Source organism: Mastigoproctus giganteus, chromosome 13, assembly GCF_048544385.1.
Source record: "Mastigoproctus giganteus isolate SK-2022 chromosome 13, ASM4854438v1, whole genome shotgun sequence".
Classification (NCBI taxonomy): domain Eukaryota; kingdom Metazoa; phylum Arthropoda; class Arachnida; order Uropygi; family Thelyphonidae; genus Mastigoproctus; species Mastigoproctus giganteus.
In genome coordinates, this window is record NC_143587.1 from 104,419,423 (window position 1) to 104,441,156 (window position 21,734).

The 21,734-nt window shown below is 38.0% G+C and overlaps 1 protein-coding gene across 1 annotated transcript in view; it reads right to left on the bottom strand.

Moving 5' to 3' along the window:
* The window catches only part of LOC150076325 (carnitine O-palmitoyltransferase 1, muscle isoform-like), a 429,351-nt gene that overhangs the window by 176,148 nt on the left and 231,469 nt on the right, over positions 1 to 21,734 (bottom strand). Inside the window, exon 8 of the mRNA XM_090387587.1 lies at positions 520 to 624. Coding sequence (XP_090243713.1) covers positions 520 to 624 — 105 coding nt within the window. The remainder of the gene's footprint in view (positions 1 to 519; positions 625 to 21,734) is intronic.

The window sequence follows — 21,734 nt, forward strand, 5'->3', positions numbered from 1 at the left end:
GAAACAAACTTCAAAGACAAATGGTATTTACATGGAACTGTTAAAGAACAGCGAGCACAGAAAGTTGTTAATAACTGAACAGAAATCATAAATGAAATACTGGAAGGGAAAACAAATGAATGAGGCATATGTAAAATTGATTTTCAAAAATAAGAACAAATATGGGAACTATAGAAGAATTAGTACAGAACATTACTAGAATAATGAAGAAAAGCATGAAAAGTAAAGCTCAGAAAGAGAGAATATCAAGCCATGAAACTGTTATATCAGCGAGGGAATGGGGGGGTTGGACCACACACATATATATATATATATATATATATATATATATATATATATATATATACACATTTTTTTTTTTTTTTTTTAAATTTCTTGATAAACACATACTTGAATTTTTCATAAAGTTTAAAAAATATATATGTAATCATCAAACATTTCAGTTGTGTTTCTTTGTTTAATCAGCTTAAATTTAAATATACATTACTAAATAGAAACAGTTAAGCAGATGTGACTTACAGGTTTCAGTGTTCTTGTACTGATTGCTCTTCGAAACAGCAAACAAGAATAAATTAAGTTAGCTGCCCTTGCTGACTGAACTTTGGTGTGATGATGAACTGAATCCTAAAAGTAACAGTAATTATAAACAGTTAGGTAAAATATGGTTTAAATTCTTATATAAAATACAAAATTCTTACCAAATAGAAAAGAGAGTAAGCACATTTGCTGTTTTGTGTAGATTATAGGACTGAGATTATTTAAGTAATTAAAAGTAATGCTTTTATTTAATCTTTTAAAAAATTAATTTTATACATTTCAGTTTTTAAAATTGTTTATTAAAAAAAATTTTTGATAACTTTAAAAATCTCTTATATATGCTGGATGAGTAGCATCTTTATTTTGTAATGCAGATAATGGATATCTGTGTATATAAAAATATGTTAACTCTCTGTTTTCTTGCCACAGAAAATCAATTTATACAATTTGGAAAATTTAGAAGTTATAGTATTAGGGTAATCTTGACATTTTAGAGATTAGACTTTCAGAGCAGTTCAGAAAGCTTGTAGAGTGACTAGGGAAAATTTTAGCTTCTTATAAAGTTTTTATTTCAGTGTTAAACATGCTCCTACTGAATTGTGATTTGCTTTCCCCAATGGTTCTCAATTCCTTTTATATGGCACATGTGTGTTTGAAAAGTTTTATAATCACATTCATAAAAAATTGAAATCAAGGAAAAAATTTATTACCATTTAATCTTCAAAGTACCTACCTCCCTTGTAACTTGATACACCTCTTTGCACAGTTGTACAGCTTCTGGATGGCTCCAGGGAACTGATCTTATGGAAACCTGTTTAACTCTCATTATGCTGTTTGGGAACTCTGAAATGCATTAAAAATGGTGCTCCTTCAGGTGGGATTTCACTTTGGGAAACAGAAAACAACCAGCAGGTGCCAAATCCAGAGAATATAGGGAATGGTGAAGCAGTGTAATGCCTTCTGTGCAAGAAACTGCTTGATGATGGTCGTGTTGCATGAAGGTACTTTGTCGTGAAGCAAGAACCATTCATGTAACTTGGCTGCACCTGTCCTAACATGCTGAATTCTTTTCAACAGTGTCCATTGCTCCTCTGTAAAATTCAGAGTTGACTGTCTGTCCTTCCAGTACAAATTCTTTGTGCACAACTTTTTGCCAATAAAAAAAATCACCAATGACGTTTTGGTTTGAGACTTCTGGAACCAAAGTTCCTTTGGCCTTGGCAAATTTTCTCCAACCCATGCAGCTGAATATTTATTTATTTTACTTTATTTTATTTTATTTTTTCCAGGTTTGTACACATAGCACTAGGATTCATCACCAGTTATGATTTTTTTAAAAAAGTCTGGATCAATGTCTACCATCTCAATCAAATCTTAACATTCAACAACTTGTTTCCTCTTCTGCCGGCAATTCTTGCAGCACAAAGTGTGAGCACACTATCCTTGCTGATATGAAACTGATTTTCTATCATTTGGAGGGACAAGTGATGGTCAAGTCTCTACAAGACTGGGATGGGTGACCACTCCATGCCCATCATGGAACTGCCCATACCAGCAAAAAATATTGGATCGTGATTGTGATTCATGTTCATAAGCTGCACTCACCATAGCAATTGTTTTGGTTGCACTTTTCCAGCTTTAAAACTAAATTTTATCATCACTCTTTACTCAGTCCTTGAACCCATGATGATGTGATTTTACTGTTCCAACTTAAACACAAATTTCTAGTAGAAATCCTTTGTGTACACTGATGAAACTTGGCACTCTGTGCCAAGTTCACACTTGATAATGAATAATTTCAACAGTGGCCAATGTATGGTGCTGCTAGTAGTATTGTTTAAAAAAATCAGTCCTAAATATTTTTGGACACCACTTGATAATGAATAATTTTAACAGTGGCCAATGTATGGTGCTAGTAGTATCGTTTAAAAAAATCAGTCCTAAATATTTTTGGACACACTAGGTACAAAGAGTCACTATCCTTCTCTGTAAATCCAGTCTTTCACAGAACAGATCAACTCTTCATGCATGAAATCTTTATCCATGAAGATACTCTGAGTTTTGAAAAGGGAAGTACTTCGATAGAATCCAGGTAAACCCTATCTACAATGGTAGATTTTATGATGGTGAACTTTTCTGCTAAAAAACCGCTCTAATAGAAGAGGGCACACCAGAATGCAACTTCTCGTGCCACTTCACCTTGATGGTTTCACACAGTTTCACAGTTAATTATGCGCAATACTTGCCTGTGATTGTGGCTGCATGGTCACATCAAACAAGCACCACTCGTGGATCCCAAAAACTGGCGGCTATCAGAAAAAAAAGGTCACCACAGTGGTATTAGCTTGGAATCACTTTGATTACTGCCATCTGCAGCAACTGAGTTGTCCATTTTTCAGAACCCTATCAACACTACCCTTCTTTCCCTTTTCATGCAATTTCACTAACAATCTCTGTTGTTTTTGTTCTTCCGCAACTGCAATTTTTTGCTGTTTCACTATTGTATTTCAGAACAACGTTCCAGCATACACAACTCAGAGAATTTTATTACAACTCTGTGATAAAAGATGCAAATAAGCAATTGGCATGAATAATATCATTGTTACCATGAAATGCAACATCTATTTTTGCATTTCTTTCTATGTACTGCATGCTGTGTTATGCTTATTTGTTTGCAAATGTCTGGTTACACAGTTTTCTGCTTTCTGAAATCGAAAAATCTTGCGTATGTCTTCAGAAAAGCATATTTCTATTTTGCAATGTAGACTGACCATAGCAATCCTATGGCCAATATGTCAATGGAAAAAAAAAAAAAAAAAGGGTAAACTGCAGCCATTATCAACCCACTGCAGGATGGAAGTCTCCTCAACAATTCATGTTGAGGGAAATGGACCATAATCTGCCACGCTGGTCCAGTGCGGGCTGGCAGATCGACCGTATTTAGCAATCAGGGGCTTGAATCCCAGTCTACTCAAGGAGCACGTGCTACTGCACTCCCACTCCTGACCAATCAACTATGGAATGAAAATAAGCATAAATTCACAAAAAAAAAAAAAAAAAGTCCAATTTTAATGTAGTTTTATTATTTTTTGTGAAGAGAAAAAGACAAGGGAAAAAAATGAGTTTTTGCAAAAAAGACAGACAAACGCTTCGATGATGGTGAGGCACAGAAGGATCAAATCTAGTAAAAAAGGGTGGATTCTCTATTGTAAATCTGGAGAGTTGGCAGCTATGTAGTACCAATCCTTGGGAGATCCTAACTTTAGTTCAATAGCGCAAAGTATATACAGGACTCCTTTCCTGTAGCCACCCTGCAATCCATCTACGGATCTCAGCTGTGAACTCAACATTCTCCAGCCTATACAGTAGTCTCTCATATAGGACTGAGTCAAATTAGTTCCTAAAATCCAAATAAACAATGCCAATTACACTGGTCGGCAAAATAAAAACATTCCCCCCCCCCGGTTAAAATTCAAAGTGAGTCTTGTAGATTTGATGTTGCTGAATTCACATATGGCAACCATATTGCTGTAACACCCACCAATTTTAAGGGAGAATGGATTAAAGTCAAAAACTAAGTTTCTAGTAAAAAAGATTTCATATATTTTAAGAAAATGTTACATACAGTATTAAATATTGAACAATGAGCCTATTAACCTTATTCAATTTACAAAAATGTTTATCTGTAAACAAAACACCCATTTTGTCATTTTTTACCTTTTATAATCCTCTATTGATGTCTCATATACGAGATTCCAACAATAGTCTGCCAACATATTTGTCTCCATTTTCCCTGGTATCTTTTTTTAATTTTGAGAAATATCTTAGTGAAACCTTTCACAGTATATACCAGTGTATATACTTGTACATTAGCATTAGCATTAGCATTAGTAGAGGCATTTGATGCAAGAAAGCAAGCTTATGCAGCATCAGCCAAAAAAAAAAAAAAAAAAATCCACTTCCACTTCACCCCTCTGTTCGTTCAAAATACCTGTCCAGCTGAGCCTTAAACTTATTTAGGCTATCAACCTCCACCACAAGGGATGGAAGTCTGTTCCACCAACCAACCACCCGCTGGCTAAAGGCAAATTTCCGCACGTCTATCCTACATCTGTCTTTCCTCAATTTGAATTTATGCCCTCTCAGGTGATTTTTCTGAGCTAGAGGAAGAATCCCATCAGCATTGAGCATGCTTAAACCATTCAAGGCTTTATACACCTCTATCAGATCACCTCGCTGGTGCCTAGTCTCTAGACACTGTAATTTGCAAAACTTAAGCCTTTCTTCGTAAGAGCACCCCTTTGTTCCATTCACTAATCTTGTTGCCCTTCTCTGTACTCGTTCCAGCAGCTCTACATCCTTCTTGAAATGAGGCCTCCAGACCTGTATACAGTACTCTAGGTGTGGCCTGACCATCGCCTTATACAATGGAATAATCACCTCCTTATCCCTGCTGGAAAAATTCCTGTATATCATTGACAATACTCCATGCGCTACTCTTGCAGCCCGTCTACACTGCTCAGAGAACTTCATATCTGCCTGCACAACCACCCCCAAATCCCTTTCATTCTCTACCACTGTCAGTGTAGTACCACAGAGTTGATACGTTGCTCTGGGGTTGCTGTTTCCCATGTGTAGTACTTTACATTTGTCAATGTTAAACTTCATTTGCCACCTCTGAGCCCATCTGCTCAACCTTTCCAGATCCTGTTGCAGCAGCATAGTGTCAGTAGTGTCCTTGACAACCCTGCCAACCTTTGTATCGTCTGCAAACGTGGACATTAAGCCCGATATACCATCATCAATATCATTTATGAATACAGAAAACAATAATGGACCCAACACTGAGCCCTGAGGGACTCCACTAATAACATCAGTCCACGATGAGCAGTGTCCATTGATTACCACTCTCTGTCTTCTCCCCCTCAACCACCCCTTTATCCATAGCAGCAATTTGCCTCGATTGTCACACTGCTCCAATTTGTGTGGCAGTCTTCCATGTGCAACAGTATCAAAAGCCTTTCTAAGATCCAAGTATATAATATCAAAGTTATTCCCTGCATCCAGTTCTTTTGTGACTGCATCATAGTATCCAATCAAGTTGGTCAGGCAATACCTCCCCTTAACAAAACCATGCTGTGTCTGAGCTATAACTGAAGTCTTGTCTAAATGATCCTGCAGTGCTTCTTTAACCAGTGCCTCCATTAATTTTCCTGGAACAGAAGTTAAGCTCACAGGTCTATAATTACTTGTGTCAGCCTTTGATCCTCCTTTGTGAATTGGGGTGACATTTGCACATTTCCAGTCTATGGGTACCTCCCCTGAATCCAAGGAAGCTCTCATAATTATGGCTAAGGGTTTGCTTACTTCCTTTGCTGCCTCCTTTAATATAACTGGATAGATCCCATCCACCCCGGGTGCCTTTCTTGTGTTTATCTTCAACAGTTTCTCCTCCACTTTACTCCCAGTTATTTCAAGATTCTGTAGCTTACTGCTAGAGTTGAATACACCTCTGGCATTCCCCTCGCTGAATAACTCCTCATGTGTGAATGTCGATGCAAAATATTCATTGAGTTTGTTAGCTACCTGAGCAGGATCATCAACACTTGACCCATCAATATCAAGTGGACCAATCTGATTCATCCCCTTCCTTCTAGAGTTTACATAAGTAAAGAACTCTTTGCTGTTTTTCTTTGCATCCCTTGCCAAGGATTTCTCGTAATCTGCCTTCGCCTGCCTAACCTCCTTTGTAACTTGGTTGCATATCAACTTGTATCTATCATAGGCTTCTGTGTCATGTGTTAATTTGAATGTATCCCATGCATTTTTCTTCTCTGCCATATGCCTCATTAGTTCATCTGACATCCATTTTGGCCTAAACCTTGAACAATATTTCTTAGTTGGTATGTAAAGCCTAGTAGCTTCCAAGATAAGTTCTTTGAATGCTTCCCATTTTGAATTTGCTGTTGGTAACATCATCAGTTGGTCCCACTGTATAGAATTTAAATACTGTCTCAGTCCATCGTAGTCGCCTTTACGGAAGCAATAACCCTTCCCTTTACCGCTAATGGTAGTTACCTCTTTGAGTAAATCCCACTTCAGCACACTGTGATCACTGCCACCTAGTGGTTCATTTATCTGCAGATTCTTAATGCATGAAGAATCACTGCTGATAATCAAATCAAGAGTATTACTCCCTCTAGTTGCCTCCTGAACATGCTGATGTAGAAAACAATCATCCAATAAATCCACAAAAGTCCTGCTAGTGTGTGAGTAACCAGCCCCCAAATTCCAGTCAATATCTGGGAAAAAATCTCCCATTATAAGACACTCTGATTTACTGGCCCACTCTATATCCCTGTACAGTTCCTTATTATACTCATCAGAGTCATTAGGCCTATAGCACACTCCTACTTTCAATTTTGATCTCCCAATGTTTATGTCACACCAAACTGACTCCACACTGCACTGTCCAGCGATGTCGACTGGCTTCACTTCCTTGGTTTTTATGTGTTTCTTAACTAATAGCATAACCCCTCCTCCCTTCCTATCCTTTCTGTAGACGTTGTACTCCCCAAATTCCAGTTCTGCATCCCTTATATCTGTGTGACACCACGTCTCTGATATCCCAACAATATCTGCCTTCGATGTTTTGAGCAATACCTCAAATTCATCAAATTTATTTACTAAACTCCTAGCACTGGTGTACACGCAAGTATACCTGCACCTGTTTCTATTCTTAGCTACCCTAACACAACCCATGTGTTTACTTGTACCGCAATGGCTCCCAGCAGTCGCTGAAATACCATGCATCTTGTTTTTCAGGCTTCTGCTCATTCTAATAGAAGCAGTGCAAGAATCTCTTTCACCTCTGCCAGTGGCTACTGTCAATCTATTGGTCTTTGTCTCCCCCCAAGCTAGCAGTTTTCCGACCCACCTAACACTGCCTCGATAGCATCAGCAAATATTCTTGCACCCTTTCTATTTAAGTGTATCCCATTCCTGTAGAAGCAATCTCTCCTGTTAACAAGTACAGTCCAGGCTGAAAAAAATTCTACCCCTTGAGCCTTGCACAATCTTTCCAGGGCCGAATTGATCGACAAGGCTCTCATCATATACTCCCTCCTATCGTGTCTGGGCAGAATTGCAGACACTTTCAAATTCAACCCTAATTCTCGGCTTTTGTTCAACAGTGACCTGTACTTGTTAAGTACATACCAGTATATACCAGTGTTCATCGGAGACCACTCCCAAGTTTTCAGGAAAAAAAGTCTAAATGGGAATGTAGAAAATGAAGCTTTAACAACATGCTGCATCCCAACCCTCTGTACACTAAAATTAGCTCATCCACAATTTCACTGTAATTTTATGATTTCTCATTACCTAAAAAGTTTCTGGCAGATGTTTTGAATGCCTTCAGGCTCTTATTTCTGTAGCATTTAATTTTTAGTGAATTCCTCATATTAGAATAGCAGTTTGATTTCAGGACCCACAAAAATTCTCTTTTTAAATCTTGGCTTCGCTGATTCAAGGAAACTTTTGCCTCAAACAGGAAAATTCTTCTCCTTTTTTATTCCTCACTTTCACAAATATTTTTGTATCAAACCTAGCTTGATGTGCAATGGAGGTAAACAGATTTTTGACTTACCCACTGAAAATGTAGCACAAAAAATGTGCTATATTTTTCTTGCCTAGTGTAGTTTCTGAACGATTTGGCCATTCCCTCCCCCCCTTTAGTGGCAATCTTTAGCTTGGCTTTCCCATTTGCATAAAAAGCAGCTGTATTCACAGTGCATCCACCTTGCAACCCAGTCAGCAAACCTGCCACTTTTAGGCCGGCACAGATATTCCATTTGTATTCTTGATAGAATATTTTGTTGTAAAAGAACCTGTAGGTTCTCATATGTTTCTTTCATATGAACTGCATGGGCCAATGGTATTGATGAATACTTATTTCAATTATGGAGTAAAACAGCTTTCGAACTGACCTTGGATGAATCAATGAAAAGCCTCCATTACTTGGGATGTGCTCCAAACATATCACTTTTATTAATTCCTGGACATTTTTACCAAAGCAACATCCACAGAGTAATAGGTTGTTAGGTTCGATTACCTCTTCCTATAAAATAACAAGTTGACACCCTTTTCAAGACGATTCCACTGCTGAAGCTGTGATCATAGTAACTAAGCCTTGGTTTCTGAGCAGTTCAAAATCTCTGACCAAATCGTTCAATTCTGCCTGCGTGATTAGATGTGGCTTTGCAGTATCAAGAGTTGAAAAGTCTGGTTCTGTACTCGTTCTGGATTCTGCATCTCCTGTAGACTCCTTTTCCGATACAGAATCAGAGTCAAATCCATAAGTTTCTGATGGCTCTGGCACTGCATCATTGTGAGGAACCAGCCTTAGAGCAGAAGATATGTTGGGATACTCTATTTTATGCTTAGATTTCCCAGAAAACCCAGAAATATTGGTCATGCAAAAGTAACAATTGTTTATGTGTCTTGAGGTTCTGCTATATCGCTGAAACAGCAAAAGGCACAGATTTATGACCATCTCTAAGCCAGCCTGTTAATGTCTTGAACGTGAGCTACAGGAAATCTTGGGAGTCCATACTTTATCTTGATCTCTGAACTTACATCCAAAATAGAGTTCATAGGCTTTTCTCACAAGATGTAACAGTGGCTTCCACTGGAATTTTAATACCACTTCTCCACAAATGTAGCAAAAGATATCAGATTTATTTCGGCAAGAATGCGACATTTTCATTTACGGTTGAGGTATGCACACATAAGAACACAATTAAGAAATTGTAGATTTTTATTTCTAATCTAAATCCAGTTCACAATTTACGCTTATGCACAAACTTGTTTACAAAAACTAATTCAATAAAACACTTGTTCACCACTCTCTGAGACACATACTTTTTTAAATACAAAAATGCTTGCTTGGTGTGGAATCCACTTGTATATACCAGTAGAGAGTTTCTAGAAGGCTCACAATGTTTCTAGAGAACTCGTCGAAAGGTCTAGAACCTCCAGAAACATCTCAACCTTTCTTCCAAATGTAACAATATTCTACAACATTCTAGAACATTTTTGAATGTTGTAGATAGCTAGCGAATGTTCTAGAAAAAAAAAAAAAAAAAAAAAAATAGATAAAATAGATGGAAAAGATGGTTTTACTCCATAACTCATGGTTTTTGATCATTAACCTATGATATTTGAAAATTAAGGGTGATGGGAACTTTTAAGCACATATCTGAGTTTTTGAACATATTATAACTACGAGAATCTGTTGAAATTATTTCATGGAGGAAACTGATGCCAACCAGTGTTATTTCCCCAATCCAGCTCATGAGTAACTGAGTCAAAATAGCTAATCGGGTTAGTTAAACATGATATTTCCTTAACAAAACTGTCTGTAGTTATCCACTTAATTGTTAGAACTTCCTTTATGTATTAGCAATATGTTGGTACTTCTCAAATCCAAAGGAATCTTCTGCATATCCTCAAAATTGACCTTAATGGTTCAATGCACTCTCTGATGTTAATGGTTCAATGCACTTTCTGATGTCCTCAAAATTGACCTTAATGGTTCAATGCACTCTCTCACTACCTCCCACAAAATTACAATTAACCTTAACAGTTAATAAAAATAGTTCAATGCACTATCTCACTACCTTCCTCAAAATTACTGGATGTATGCCATAAACTCCAAGATCCTTATTTGCCTTTAAGCTAGAAAGGCTTAACACTCACTCGAAGTATACACGAACTGATAACAATCTGCATTTTACTGAGTAAAATTAAATTACAGGAGACATCAGGCATCACACTTAAACATACAGGGTGGTGGTTAAAATATTCAGCACTGAATATGCAATAAACCAATCTGTTTAATTTGTTTTCTTTTTTTACAACAGATTAAACAAATCTCTCATAAAAAAAAACATAAGTAAAGCAGGGAGTATATCTAATCCTCAAAATATTGCACACTATATATATAGTTCATTTGACTATACACCGATGAGCCAAAACATTATGACCACCTACCTAATATGATGTTGGTCCTCCACGTGCAGCCAAAACAGCTCGTACCCGACGAGGCATGGATGCTACAAGATTTCTAAATGTGTCTTGTGGTATCTGGTACCAACACGTAACCAGCAGATCCTTTAACTCCTGTAAGGTACATGGTTGAGACGCTGCAGATCGGAGTTGCTGTTCCAACACAAACCAAGATGCTCAATGGGATTGATGTCTACGGAATTTGGCGGCCAGGGCAATACCAAAAAGGTTTTCTCATGTTCCACGAACCAGTCTCTAACAATCCGGGCAGTGTGGCATGGCGCATTATCCTGCTGAAAGACTGCACCGCCAGAAGGGAAGACCATTGCCATGAAAGAGTGTACTTGGTCAGCAATTATGTTTAGGTAGGTGGTAGACGTCAGACTGCCTGGCACATGGATGACTGGACCCATTGTATTCCAGAACAATATCACCCAAAGCATGACACCACCACCAGCTTGTTTTCGTCCCACTGTAGGTGCTGTCGCCGTGGTTTGCATGAGCACTCGGAGTGGCCTGTGACTATGCAGCCCCATTTTCAGCAGGGTTCGATATACTGTGTTTTGTGACACATTACTCCCATCACCAGCATTCCAATTAGCAGCTAGTTGCACCACAGTCGCCCTTCTGTTGCCACGTACCATCCAGGAGAGCCTTCGCTCACCTCGAGCATCGATGAGCCAGGTCATCCAACACCTCGCCGGCAGTTCATGGGTTTTCCCTCCTCAGACCATTTTCTGTAGGTACTAACCATGGCTGACCGTGGACAACCCCACCAGCCATATCGTTTTGGATATGCTCTGACTCAGTCGCCTGGCGATTACAATTTGGTCTTTATCAAACTCGCTTAAGCCCTCTGCCTTTCCCATCTGAAGAACAAGAGTAACACTAATTAACAGAGCTCAGTATTGGGTGTTTTTTATACAGTGTCCTGACCCATGCACACACTGTAGTTCACCTGCAACTGCTTCGATTTGCATAACGACTCGCTAGTCATAATGTTTTGTTTTATCTGTGTATACAGGGTGTCTCAAAAATACACGGAATGAGTTCCTCATATATAGACAATAAAAATATTTTATATCAACATAGTTCCAGAAATGCTTGGTTCCTGAGTTATTAACCGGAATGTCTTATCTCCCGCAGGTGATTTCCTTCATCACAAGGTACTGACAGAATCTGGTGGTTTTCCATTCCAATCATGTACTCAAATCAGGAGCAAGCGGATATGCACTTTATGTATGGTTTTGTGGGTATCAATGCTCTGGAGGCTCGTCGTTTGTACCACGAAAAGTTCCCAGAATAAAGGTGTCCAGACAGGAAAACGTTTGAAGGTATCCATTGCCACCTTTGTGACCATGGGACCTTTACACCTCATGCTGCCGACAGAGGACAACGTCCAAAATCTCCTCCTTTACTTCGGGAGTCGTAGATCTTGGTCGTGCTCTGTCGGCAGCATGAAGAATGGAAAACCACCAGATTCTGTCAGTACCTTGTGATGAAGGAAATCACCTGTGGGAGATAAGACATTCCAATTAATAACTCGGGAACCAAGCATTTCTGGAACTATGTTGATATAAAATATTTTTATTGTCTACATATCAGGAACTCATTCCTGAAGTTATGCCGTGTATTTTTGAGACACCCTGCATAGTGTGCAATGAAATACCATCACTAGACCTCATAATGCCTTGCTTTCCAAGCAGTTATGAATCCCAATGTAAGCCTCAATGCCACCTCTGCTTACAGCTCCTGTTAACAAGCACACACCATGCTGAGAAAAATTTTACCCCATGAGCCTTGCACAACCTCTCCAGATGCAAAATTGATTCATAATGCTCTAACTATGTGCACCCTCCTATTGTCTGGGCAAAATTACCGACATTTTTTGCTGCTTTTTCTCATTACTACTCTATACAGGCTGGCCTCGATTAACGCGATTAATTCGTCCCATGAGCGCATTGCGCAAAACGGAAACGTGTTAATTGAATATAATAATCAATAGTAAAAATTATAATTGGTCCTTGACCTTCTGGAATGTCTATAAAGAATTTTAAAAGTATCTTTTAAATAACTTTTTAACTGTATACAATGTAAAATATAATGAAAATAATTATGGAATTAAATGTTTATTGCATAAAACAGCGGTTCCCAAAAAAAAGCGGAATATTTTAAATTTTCGATGGAAGCAGCACAGCGATACTCGACATCTGTTGAGTATCGCTGTGCTCGACGTCTGTCGGACACCGCACAAACTACTAGCTTGAGGTAGTTCACAGTTTCAACATTTCTTATTAAGTTGTTTGGACCTAACTACTAAACGGAACTGTTAGGTATTTCTTTTGGTCTAGGTGCACCGTGAAAAAATTACTGAGACACTAAGGGTGCCGTGAACCGAGAAACTTTGGGAACCTCTGACATAAAATACACAATGAAGAAATGACTTGCGGAAATATTTGAACAGTGTTGAATTTCTCTTTTTCTTTTCATTAATTATTGTTTAATACTTAACTTATTATTTTGATTTGTTATACTTAGATTTAAATTTAGAATTGCTTTTGATTTGGTTAACTAATTTATTTGTACAGTATTTATTGGTTTTGCCTTTGGCATATCTTTGCCTTGGGTGAGTTCTGTTTGTCTCTTTGTGTTTTGTATATATGTTTCTGCATTTCTTCTGGTTGACTATTTCTGTTAATTTCTTGGTTGACTGGTTTTTCAGCTAAGATTTTAATTACTTATTTTGTAAATATTGTATATTTTACTCTCTGCTTATGCAGTGTAATTTGTTAATATGTTTACTGCTATGTTTCATATCGGTGACATAAGTATTTATTATTTATCTTAATTTATTCTTTTAAGTGGCTATCTAATAGCCACTTGTACATTACCTGTGTTCTTTCCTTGAGACTTTTCTTTTTCCCCTTGTCGGTGCAGGTTGGGCTTCCTTCCCGGCTAGGAGAATCTTTCTTTCAAAATTACAAGCCTTCGGGCTTCAAAATTTTACCTCTTCAAGTTCTCTCTCTTGTTAGATTTTCCAACTAGTGTTTTCCTCTTTCCTATTTCTTCTTTTTCCTGAGAGAGTGTTTTGCTCTCTTTTCTTCTTCTACTTTCTTCTCCCTATTCCTTATTTATTATAACCGGGATTCCACTTGTTGGAATTCCACTTAGTGTAATTTAGATAGTTCCTGGAGCACCTCCACTTGGCTAGGGACGGGAGTCGGGACGAAGGTAGCTTGCTCTCTGCCTCTCGGCTGCTAAGGCTCCAGGGCTGGCAAACAACAACCATCACAACACACTTGCTGGCTATAAATAACCTACAGATGCTACAGCGGTATATAGGGGTAACCCTGGAGGCCGCAATCAATACAAGAATACCTTGTCCCTTGTCCTTTTCATCAATCAATTTCCGACAATCTTCTCTGGATCCTGGCGAAATAAATATCGCAGAGAACCTCACACTTTTTGTTCGAGGTTCTCTGTGATACGAAAGATTTCATCTAGTTCTTTTACTGTTATCTCCTTCGCGGTAACATTTTCATCTGGCTCATTTAAAAATTAGAATTTTTAAATGCAAGTCTGCATTGACTTTATTAGCGGATGGAACACGAGGCGGGCAGCAGGCAAACGTTTGTTTATTGCCCATCCGACGCGCGATAAGCTTAACACACAATTCAAATCTTTTTCAACTATCGCATAAAAAAAAAAGATTGTGTTAACTGGAAATTTGCATCGTGTAAAGTGAAAAGTGGTATAATTTTTTCAAATAGTGGTAACTGAAACACGAGTTAATCGAACTCGCGTTATGCGAGGCCTGGCTGTACTTGTTAAGTCAGATTCTGCTGCATGCACTTGCATAGAGTGGATATGTTTTAAGTTGGCTACAGCAGATTAGCTGAATTAAGGTCAGCTGTTTAGTGCACAAATTTTTGATTCCCTTAATTTGTTTAATTACTTTGTAAATATAGTTTCTGTGATTTTGTAAATTTAATTCTTACTATTTCTAAAGCTATTTCTGTTCAAGTACATTTTTTTTGGTAACTTTCCTAGCTTCTTAATTTTAAACTTCAGTAGTAGATAAACTTAAGGATAAGTGGTTACAGGACATATGCAGAACTTTCCCTACAGTCAACCGGTAGTTTATTGTGAATCAAATCCCATCTGGTATGGAGAGGTAGGTAGTTTGAAGAAATAATCAAGGAAGAAGGGATGAACAGAAAATACAGGAGGTGTTTTTTTTTTTTTTTTGGCTTGTTTTCTTGCATCATTTGCCACTACTGGTACTAATATTACTACTAATAATTTAAATTCTGTAATATTTTATAAATTTATCTGCAAATTTTTTTTTTTTTTTTTTCAGTTCAAATTTTAGCTAAACAATGGTTGTTACAAGATTCACTTTCAATACATTGTCTGAGGATATCATGGTATATGGGTAGTAGTAATCCTAGATTAACATACCAACTGTGTAATACAACACTCAGGAGTGGAGAATGAAAAATATATGAGGGTAATTGTGAAGTCAGATGTAAAGTTCTCTGAGCAGTGCAGACAGGACAGCTTACAGAGTTTCTTTAATGATATACAGAGATTTTTCTAGCAGGATTAAGGAAGTGATTATCCTGTTGTATAAGGCAATAGTTAAACCACATCTTGAGTACTGTATAGGGGTCTGGAAGCCTCATTTCAGGAAGGATGTGGATATGTTGGAAAGCATGTAGATAAAAGCAATGAGATTAGTGAGAAAAACAAAAGGATAGTCTTAGTAGGAAAGGCTTCAGTTAAACTGCAGCATCTAGAGACTAGACAACTGCAAGGAAATCCAAATAAGGCTCGAAATGGATTGAGTAAGCTTAACGCTTACTCAATCCATTGCTCAGACATGAGGAGCATAAATTCAAATTGAGAAAAGATGGTTGCAGGATAGATGTGCAGAAGTTTGCCTTCAGCCAGCTGAATAAACTTTCCTCTGATGTTGTAGAAGTGACGTGTTTGAATAAATTCAAGCAAGAACTAGACAAACTATTAGAGGCGATGGACAGGTGATATGGGAAGTGCTTTTTCTTTTTTAACTGATGCTGTATAAGTTTGCTTTCTTGCATTATTTGCAAGAAAGTATATATACCATTAAGAAAATATAGCATGAGGAGGATGTTGAGATGGATGAATATGGAGTTGGCCAGTCTAAAAGAAATCGAAGGCATGGGAAAGTTACAAAGTAATGAAAAGTACTGACACCTTAAGTTGATCAGTAATAATACCACAGGAAACATTAGAACACTGAAGGCTAATGTATGAGAAAGCACTGACTAAGAGAGCAAAGACTGGGGACAAGAAGTTTTTCATAAGTGAATACAAAGAAGAAAAAATCAATAAGATAAGACCCTTGTTTAATGGGTGTGGGAAAGTGTTGTTGACTCAGATGATGTTACTGATGAATTGAACTGGTACTTCACATCGATCTTTACTGATGAAAGACCCTTTGTGGTGAAGACACTGTGAGTGGGGCTGAGACATACACTGAGTGATCACTCAATTGTGACCACCTTTTATGATTCAACAGTTATGATTCAACATGATGTTGGAAGAGTTCGGGAGGTATGGCCAATCAAGCTGTGTGTAATGCAGCTAGCAATGCAGGTATGGTGGTGATTGGTGTATTCAGACACCTGATATGCCTTTCCATAGTGTCCCACAAGTCGAACTCCCCCGATATCACTCTACGGGAGTGATATCGGGGGAGTTCGGAGGCCAATCGATATGCTGGAAGTCAGAACTATGTTTCTCAAATCATTCCTGCACATCAAATGCGCTATGGCTTGGCACACTGTCATCTTGGAAGACATCATCGCCATTCGGGAAAAAGTGTAACATAGCGGGGTGTAAACTGCTTGCTAACTGTGTACACCCCACTGTGTAACATAGCGGGGTGTACACAGTTAGCAAGCAGTTGACGATAGCGGAGACCACTGATACGTTGTTCCACATGCACCATGGATCCCAGTTCCTGCCAGTGAAACATGCCCCACACCATACAACCACCTCCACCAGCCTGCACTTTTGATACCATGCATGATGGATCAATAGCCTCATGTTGTTGATGAAAAATCTGTACACAACCATCCACGGTGTGGAGTAAATAACATGACTCCTCCGACTTGTATGCTCTTTGAACCAGGTGAGTCTTTTACGCCGATGAACATTGGTTAGGAGAGGATGCCATAGGGGTCGTCTGCTGTATAGCCCATGCGTGCGACGCATGGTCATGCCAGATATTGTTCCGGATTGGACCGTGTTGTATTGGGTAGTCAACTCTTCAACAGTGCTGTGCCTGTTCGAGTCGTCAGACCCAGCGTTCACCTCTAACAACCTTTTGCTGACCTTTGCAGTTTTGCCATCGGGTCATTTGACCATTCTGATGCGTCCTGGTACAATTTAACAACGGCAGCTCTCGAACACCCCACCAGTTCAGCTGTTTGGGAAATCGGAGCACCAGCTCATCGAGCTCCCACAATCTGTCCTTTGTCAAAGTCTGATAAATCCTTCCTTTTACCCATCATGCTCAGAATTTTACTACCTACTGAACCACTGACACCTTATCTATGCTACATAGGTCGACTAACTGCGCACTCTCGTACCTCACATAGTCAATGATCATATTCAGTTTTCATAGGGGTGGCTATAATTCAGTGTTCACTCAGAGAATAAAATTACAGATGGCTTTATTAGAAAAACTTTTGATCCTGAAGACAGGTAAGGTACCTGGAGTTTATAGAATATATATTCAGTAACTTTGAGGGAGATGACCAGTGAGTGTATTCAACCATTAAGGTTAATTGAGAGGGCATCGTGGAACTTTGGAAGCATTCCTTTGAATTAGAGAAGTGCCAAATAATCACCACTACATAAAAGTAGTTCTAACAGCAAAGTAATAACTATAGACCCGTTAGGCTGACTTCAGTGGTAGGAAAAATCTTGGAGGCAATGATTAAGAATGCAATCCAGGAATTAAGCAAAATGGCATTCTGCACACACAACATGAATTTTTTAAGGGAAAATCATGTTTAACTAACCTGGTCAGCTATTTTCTGTTTTAACAGTTACTCATGAGCTGGATGAGGAAATAATTTTGACATAGTTTATTTGTATTTTAGCAAGGAATTTGTCTCAGTCCCATATATTAAGTTACTGTATAAGCTGGAACACATTAGGATCACAGGCAAGATTTTTAGGATGGATCACAGGGTGGATGCGTGACAACAAGGAGAGTGGTGTGATTAATGGATATTCTTCAGACTGGCATACTGTTAGAAGTGGGGTCTCCCAAGGACCAGTTCTTTGGACAACTGTTGTTTTCTGATTTTTGTAAACATTTGTGAGTACATAGAAAGCGTTATGTCAAAAATTGAAGGCAATGTAAAGATTGGGAGAGTTACTAATGATTAGTACAAAGTAGTGCTTCTTCAAGATGATTTGGACAGGCTTCAAGGATGGTCAGAAAAGTGGCAATTATGTTATAATCAAGAAAAATGTAAGGTCTTACATATGAGTAAAATAGCAATCTCAAAAAACTTATACATTTAATAGATGAATTAAAAAAAAAAAAAAAAAATAGAGGAAGTAAGGAATCTGGGGGTAATGACACAGCAGATAGGAAGTTTTCTGTGCTGTATAAACAGGTTGCCAGGAAAGCACATGGTGTCCTCTTGCATTTGTCAAACAATAGCCTGAAGGGAGATAAAGAGAAATAGGATGGTCATAATCTCACTGTATAGACAATTGTAAAACTGCACTTGGAATATTTTATATATATAGCCTAAACTACCTGCAGAGGCAACATGTTCCAGTAATCAACCAATCGCTGGCTAAAAGAAAACTTCCTACAATCTAGTCTAAACCTCTTCCCCTGTAATTTGATTTATGGCCTCCAGGTTCTGGAATTCTTTATAACAGTGAAAATTCCACCTTCATTTATTTTGCTAACTCCTCTCAGAGCCTTATAAACCTCAATCAGGTCCCCTCTAAGATACCTGGTTGCCAAACTCAGCAGTCCACATAATTGAAGTAGTTAATTGTACGGTTGCCCTTTTGCCGATCTCACCATGTGAGTTGCTCATCTTTGGATCCTTTCAAGAAGCACAATGTCTTTTTTCACATGAGGTCTCGATACCTAGACACAGTATTTCTACCTTAAAAAAAAAAAAAAAACCAAACAAACCTAAACTTCTTGAAAGGGTCTAGCAAAGGGTTCAGTTCTGCAAACTGTAGCATTTGGAGATTAGGCACTTGTGAGGCAATCTGATTGAGGTATTTACGGCTTTCAATGGATTGAGAAGAATCCCATGGGATTCTTTCTCTTGTTCAGACTACACACACTAGGGTGTACAAATTCAAACTGAGGAAGGATGGTTGCAGAATAGACAGCTTGAATAAATTCAAGGAAGAACTACACAAACTGTTGAAGGGGATGGATAGGTAAAATGGGATTTTTTTTTTGCTGATGCTGTAATTAAGCTTCCTTTTTTGAATCATTTGCTATTACTAAAACTAAATCACGAATACAGTCGTTAATCATATTTAACAGTCACCATGGTCTACTAAGCATATATGTTACTGTACCCTCGCTCTTGACTGCTCAGCTACCTCAAGCCTAATCTTTTTAAAAGCATAAAAGGTGGTATTGTTGCATATTAGTAGTAATGATATTGAGAATAGCAGATCTGAGCATTTAGTATTAGGTTAGCCATATAGTGAAAGGAAGCTGTAGGCCTTTGCTATGCAGTATAAACAGTTTTACTTGTTGTCCCTCTTGATGATTTAACAAACAATAGCCTGATAGGGAGATAAATAAAGATAGGAGTTTACTGTAAAGTCTCCTTAGCTGGTGGTCGTACTGGAGTATAAACAAAAATTTTTTTTATAACTGCTCTATACAATAACATATTAAAAGATGACTGCGCTGTATTTTTTTGGTAGTCTCCCACAAGAGTTGCACACTGTTCCCCAAGAATATCACTAACCACTCCAAGCAGCTTGGGAGGAGATATCTATCAACAGATGTTTGGGTGCATGAGAAACCTAGTCAGGAAGGGGGGGGACCCCTTAATGCTCCTCACAATGTGATTTTCTAATCAACTGTAATTCAAACTGCCTTCAAAAGTATGTTCTTTGATGGCACTATTGAGAATTTAGTTTTAAACGATACTATAATTAACAAAACAGCTAAATTGCTGGCCGAACTTGGAATGCTTCAAAGCACTTCCAATTTATGACAAAGAAAACTTTGAAAGTGTCTGTTTGTTTGTTTGGTTTTTATTGGTGCATTAGCAACTAAGGCTATAATGTGCCAAAAAGTGTCTGTTTATTGCCAGAAGTTAATTTTAGTGAACATGAATAATTTACATCTGTGTTTTAATTTTTTGTAGCTGTTTGTACTGGCACAATTTTCCAGTGTCCATGGCTGTAAAATAGTATAGCCATTCAATGCTACAAGGGTATCAAAGCAATCATGTATACCATTTCTTGCATACACTTTATACAACCTCCTGCCCAGTGGTGTTAATGGAAAGAGTGTCCACTTGGTTCTAATTAACCAAAGTTTATTGAAGTGTTATTTATTAATCTTCTATTTCTATAAAACTGTCGCAGGCCTGACAGGGAGTTACTTTCAGCTGCACACTGCAGAGTAATATCACTCAGCAATGCTAGTTTTAGTTTTACTTGAGTTTTACAGTCACTTCTTGTTTACATATCGTTTATGGAGAACTTTGTGTCCATGTCACTGATTTTAGATTACTATGTAGGTTGTTTCAACTTCTTTTTTTTTTTTTTTCAAATAGCATCAAAGTAATTAAGTGAGTCAGGAAGTGCTAATAATGCAAAGGTGAAAATCCACCAGAAAAGTTTGTTATTAGAAACTAAATTGGACATTCTAAAAAGAATGGATTTAGCAGAAGGCTAGGCTGACCTGTGCAAAATGTTTGATTTAGAGGGATGTATTAGCAAAACCATAATAAAGAATAAGGAAAATATCTTGGAATGTGCCAATTCCTTTAAGTGCAGTGAGATTAAATTGATCTAGACTTTCAATCATGATTGAGATGAAAAGATTATCAAATTTGTTCATCGAGGGCGACAAGCAACTAGAATTCCCTTAAAATTTACAATAATTCAAGAGAAGGTAATTAGTTTATAAGAAGATCTGAAGAAAGAAAGAGAGTAGGAATCAATACCAAACCTTTCAATGCTAGTAAAGGCTTAATAGGTTCATAAGTTTCTTACGAGGGAGGGTATCAAAAGTTCATACACTTACCTAGATAAAACATCAGTAGAAAGATGCCGTTTTTAATATAAATTATCTACATATTCAATAACTAATGTGGAATTTCATTCCCGTAAGTGATCGTACACCAGAGGTGGAGCTTGGAATCTGAGAAAGGATGCTAATGGTTGACAAAGTGGGGTATCAAGCAGTAATCAAGTTCCTGTATTTGCAGGGCAAGAAAGTTCAGGAAATTGACAAAGAAATGAAAGCCGTGTATGGGCAGAATTGTCCATGCTATGACACTGTGAAAAAGTGTAAACAGGAGTTCCAGTATGGTCGTACAAGTGTCTTTGATGAGCCAAGAGAATAAAGGCCATCAACATCCACAGACAGTGAGATGGTTGCAAAGGTTGAGCAGCTGGTGCTGAGTTTCAGACGTGTGGCAATTCATTTCATCGCAAACGGAATGGGAATTAGTTATGGGTCTGCCCACAGCATTCTACACGACTATCTGCACATGTCTAAGGTCTCTGCATGATGGGTTCCAAAATTGCTGATGCCTTTGCAGAAGCAATGCCGAATGCAATGTTCTCACCAACTGTTGGATTTCTGTAATGCAGATGTTGAGAATGTTTTTGATCGGTTGGTGACAAATGACGAATGCTGGTATACAATGAAGAAACAATTGCGTGGACACTGCTTTGATTCGTCTCGGGAAGTCATCAATGAAATGGAATTGTGGTTTCAAGCAAAAAAGTGTGGATTCTATGATCAAGGCATTAAACAACTGATCCATAGATGGGAGAAATGTGTTACTATACATGGAGAGTACATAGAAAAGGATTAAAGTTCCTGTGAAGTTTCA